General features: G+C 47.4%; 1 protein-coding gene across 2 annotated transcripts in view; it reads left to right on the top strand.

Annotated features, from left to right (window-relative positions):
- Ccdc91 (coiled-coil domain containing 91) overlaps positions 1-5,328 on the top strand; it is a 182,387-nt gene that overhangs the window by 88,253 nt on the left and 88,806 nt on the right. For both annotated transcript variants that reach the window (XM_013352824.2, XM_013352825.2), the window contains exon 7: positions 4,917-4,994. In XM_013352824.2, coding sequence (XP_013208278.1) covers positions 4,917-4,994 — 78 coding nt within the window. The remainder of the gene's footprint in view (positions 1-4,916; positions 4,995-5,328) is intronic.

The following is a 5,328-nucleotide window of genomic DNA, read 5'->3' on the forward strand; positions in this document are numbered from 1 at the left end:
GTGTGACTGTCTCCACTTGGTCTTCCCGTGGAAGGGTGGTGCTCCGTGTTGTCTGGCTACGGCGCGACTGTCTCCACTTGGTCTTCATTGCCTCTCAGAGGCTCCACCTCATGTTCATTCCCTTTCCCTAGCAAGGATCCCAGCAGTTACTTTAGGGTTCACACTGACTCCAGGATGGTCAGATCTTATCTCATCCAGGTATAGTCATATTGGATACAAGAATGATGACTCAAACCACGTCTTTGGGGGTGGGGTCACTGCCAGTCACTGCAAGTCTCAAAGCTGGGATTTTAGAATGTTGAAATACATGAAGTGTGGTGATATTTCCTTTGTGATCTAACAAATAAAGCTTGCCTGAAGATCAGTGTGTGGAGCTAGCCTCTAGTTAGCCTTAGAGGCCAGGCAGTGGTGACACAGCACTTAGGAGGGAGAGGCAGATGGGTCTCTGTTGAGTTAAGGCCACTCTGGGCTACATGAGATTGATCTAGTCTAAAAGAGAAACAGAGGCAGGGGTGGCTCACACCTTTAATCCCAGCACTAGGGAGGTAGAGACAGGAAGGAATGTTGTTGCGGGAGAGAGGAATATAAGGTGGGAAGAGAGAGAGAAGCTCATTGCATTCAGTCTGAGGACATGTAGAGACAGGGTACCCTATGTGGTCTGAGGACTTAGTAGAGGTAAAACCTAGTGCCTGGCTGCTCTGCTTCTCTGGTCTTGCAGCTTTTACCCCCTAATATCTGACTCCGGGTTTTATTATTAAGACCAATTAATTAGAATCACACTGCAGTGAAGCCGAATGATAATATTGTGGGCAGAAACACCCAACACAGACCAGTAGCCAAAGTATGAAGAGGTGGCTTTTCTTGCTCGGCTACTTTATAACGACCACAGGTTAACTATCTGGAGAAACTTCCTAGGCACTCCTGCCATTGAGGCTAAACTACAGGAAACGTGCACCCCTGGAGAAGCCGTGCAGCAACAGCATTTACAGTGAAGTTTGTTTCCATAATGGTTAGAGTGACGTTTTTAGGTGTGTTGTGTGCACAGGTATTTGTGTGTGTGTGTGTATGTCTGTATGTATGTGTGCACATGTGTGTTCATGTGTGTATAGAGCAGAGGCCGATGTCTGATGTCTTCCTAAATCACACACAGTGATTTTGAGATGATTGTCTAGCAAGCCCCAGCTCTGGGATTGTGGGAACACTCTAATACAACCAGGCTGTAATGGACGCTGGGGCTTGAACTTAGGTCTCAGGCTTGTCCAGCAGAGGCTTCACCAGTGAGCCGCCCCTTGCCTGGGGACTGTGCTCCCATGTTAATTGACTGGATGCCACCCTCTGATCCTCCAGCAGGGAGGGAGATGCAGCTTTCCTGAGATCATGGTGACTGCTGCACTGTGTCCCCTTCTTTCTCCCTTTCCCCCTTTCTTCCATCATCATCCCTTCCCCATTTGCCGTCTACATCTTAACGTTCATTCTTTTCTCACGTCCATCTCCATCCCCTCTTTGCTTTGCTTGGCTTAAATTAGCTTTAAGCTGTCTTCTCAAGGACCCACCTTTGAAAAATTTAGCACCCCAAGTGGTGCTAATGTGATGCCCAGTGGCTTCACTGGAAGCTGTGATCTTCATTGGCTCCTCGTGGGGGAGGAGCCAATGAAGAGCCTGAAAGCCTGCCATTGGACAGACGAGCCTCTGTGCTTAAGGAGGGAGACAGGGGCATCACCCTGATGGTTTCATCTTTGTTCCTCATTTGCTAACTTATGAATTGCTCAGTTTTGGTTTAGATATGGATATGAGGTTGTCAACCTTTGTAAATTAGCATGTAGGAAAATGAGCTACTTTTATCTGTGCCTCTGCAGGAGATTTGGAGTTCTCTATACAACCGTATCTTCTGTTTGTCAGTTAGTTTTGGGTGAATTTGTTCCAGTCTCTTCTTTTTGGCGAGCAGGACTCAGCAAGGCCCTTCTAAGCTTGCAGATGGAATGTCTGCAGTGTGTGGAGGCAGCCCTTAGTGGTCAAGGCTGTTCGGTCAAAGGAATCCTGGGGATTTGTGTTACCATAAGCTGAGGGGACAGGCTTACTGAGGTCACAACATAGATGCTGTCACAGCTTTGCCAAGGAAGTTTGCTTCTGTTCGTGTTTCTGCCTGATACTTTCAGACTGGTCCTTAGATCTGTTTTTTCTGTCCACTTCATATTTGTCTGAAAATGAGATTTTGAGACCCATGGGAAGATTTCTGCGCTATAACTTGTTACCAGGTGTATAAAGAAACCCAAGTGCCAGATGTCTCTCAGCCTATGCCTACACTCTCTGCAGGGGGTAGGGAGTCCTTCCGTGACTCTCAGCCTATGCCTACACTCTCTGCAGGGGGTAGGGAGTCCTTTGGTGACTCTTGGCCCATGCCTACACTCTCTGCAAGGGGTAGGGAGTCCTTCGGGCTCAGCCAGACCTGATGCTGTTGTCAGAAGGAAGCTGAGTATGGTGTTCAAGCCTGAATCCAGCACTGGCTAGGCAGAAGGAGGAATGATGTCTGTTGGAAACCAGCCTGGGAGACTGTGTAGTGAGTCCTAGGTTATCTAGGCTATCAAGGGAGACCCTGAAGGAATGCCTTGTGTCACTGAGAAGCATGCAGGTGGCGTTGCATTATATCTTTTTGTTTGGTCATGTGTATGATGGCCTTGATGTGAGAGCCCCCTCTATATGCTATGAATATATTTTATCACCATTGGTTAATAAAGAACCTGCTTTGGCCAATGGCAGGGCAGAATATAGCAGGGTGGGAAATCCAAGCAGAGATAGAGAAGGAAAGAAGACCAGTCAGAGACGTCATGTAATCACCCAAGAAGCAAGAGGTAACAAGCCGCAAACCTCATGGTAAAATATAAAATAATAGAAATGGGTTAATATAAGATGTAAGAGTTAGTTAATAAGAAGCCTGGGCTAACAGGTCAAACAGTGTTATAATTAATGTAGCTTCGGTGTGATTATTTGGGTTCTGGCAGCTGGGATACGAAAGTACAGTCTCCATTTACATGGCCTGAGCTTTCCCTGCTCTGGTTTCCAGTAGGCCATCCTGGGTGATCCCCAGACCACAGCAGGACCTGGGTGATCCCCGGAGCACAGCAGAACCTGGGTGATCCCCAGACCACAGCAGGACCTGGGTGATCCCTGGAGCACAGCAGAACCTGGGTGATCCCCAGACCACAGCAGGACAGCCTCCTCCGAGCCTTGGGCTTTACCCTGGGTGGATCCCCAAAGCACAGCAGGACCTGGGTGGATCCCCAGAGCATAGCAGGACCTGGGTGATCCCCAGAGCACAGCAGGACCTGGGTGATCCCCAGAGCACAGCAGGACCTGGGTGATCCCCAGAGCACAGCAGGACCTGGGTGATCCCCAGAGCACAGCAGGACAGTCTCCTCTGAGCCTTGGGCTTTACCCTGCTGTCCCATGTGTTGATCTCTTGCTGCACCCATCTCCTTCTGTGTGGTCTGAAGTTGCATGTGCCGCCTTCTCCAGGGGAGTTGGTTGGCTATGACCTGTGGCTTCAGAGGAAGTGCTTGTCAAGCCTGCACTGGAAAAGTCTCCCAGTCAGACGACATCATCAGTTTCAGTTCCAGTGGGCTCTGTCTAGACTGAGTCCTCTAAGGAATCTGGGAGGCAAGATCAGTTACCCTAGCTTAGGTGGAGAGTTTCCTTGTTTTCTTATTCCTTACCAGCCTGTCAGTCAAAGGATGGCTGTGCACCATCTGTGTGGCAAAAAGTTGGTGCGGGAGGTCCTTCTGTATATGTGCTGCTTTTATTGGTTAATGAATAAAGAAGCTGTTTTGGGCCTGTGCAGGAAAGAACAGAGCTAGGTGGGGGAAAATAAACTGAATGCTGGGAGAAAGAAGGTGGAGTCAAGTGAAGCCATGGAGCCTCCATAGGGGACAGACACACTAGAACCTTGCCAATAAGCCACAACCATGTGGCAATACATAGGTTAATTGAAATGGGTTAACCAAAGATATAAGAGCTAGCTAAAAATATGCTTAAGCTATTGGTCAAGTAGTGATTCAAATGGCATAGTTTCTGAGTGATTATTTCGGAAGTCTGGGCCAGGAACGACCAAGCAGCCTCCAACTACAAAAGGTGGTCTTTCTCTGCTTGGATTAATTTATTAGAAGGGATGCATATGAGTTTTAGTAGGCTTGGCAGTGTCAAAGCATAAAAGAGATATGGATTGAGAAATAATGTATAGCTTGGGTATTGGAGAATGAACCTTAGGTGAATCACACTATGGTAGTTATGCAAATGTTGCTGCTGATTGTACAGTTCCCCATTTATGTATGTATCTATTCAGTAGCTATTCTTTGAATCCCCAGTACATCTGCCTCTGATGCATAGGGGAGCCAGGTGACCTGGGAAGTGGGAGCCCAGACTGCGGCACTCCTGTGCAGACCTTTCTGGACATAAGGAACTAAAGAATGAGGGTTGCAGGATTGCTCAGTGTGATCAAGGTGTCTTATTTTCCTCGGAAGGAATAATGGAAGACATAAAAGCCTGCATGTTACTGAATTTTATGAAGAAAACAAACCTGATTTTGGAGAAAGTACTCAAATATGTCCACTTTTTTATTTTTTGAAACAGAATGTCACTATTTGGCCCTTAGTTGCTTGTCTTTCACTATGTAGTCCTGATTGGCTTCAAACTCACAGAGAGCCTCTGCCTTTGCCTCACAAATGCCTCCTTCCCTCGCTGCTTGCCTTTAGATGAACTTTTATCCAAAAAAATCAAGCCAGCTAATCCGAATCTCCTCGATGTCACCTGCAGACTCTGTGCTGCAAGCCACAGGGTATAAAAGGAAAGGTGGTCACTTTATTACTGCCTTGGCACAAACCTGAAGAACAAATTATAGATTCAGTTTCCTTTTTCCTTTTCAGGAAAAGCATAAGCAAGAACTGGAAGACATGAGGAAGGCTGGGCACGAGGCACTGAGCATTATTGTGGATGAGTATAAGGTAGGTGCAGGAGGTTCTGCTGCCTCTGCAAAGCCAGGGAAAGCTTTACTCTTGTGCATAAAGAGCCACACACAGGTCATAGAGAGCCACACACAGGTCATAGAGAACCACACACAGGTCATAGAGAGCCACACACAGGTCATAGAGAGCCATACACAGGTCATATAGAACCACACACAGGTCATATAGAACCACACACGGGTCATAGAGAGCCATACACAGGTCATATAGAGCCACACACGGGTCATAGAGAGCCAGACACGGGTCATAGAGAGCCAGACACGGGTCATAGAGAGCCACACATAGGTCATATGGAACCACACACAGGTCATAT

Source organism: Microtus ochrogaster (assembly GCF_000317375.1).
Source record: "Microtus ochrogaster isolate Prairie Vole_2 chromosome 14 unlocalized genomic scaffold, MicOch1.0 chr14_random_2, whole genome shotgun sequence".
In the NCBI taxonomy this organism is placed as follows: Eukaryota; Metazoa; Chordata; class Mammalia; order Rodentia; family Cricetidae; genus Microtus; species Microtus ochrogaster.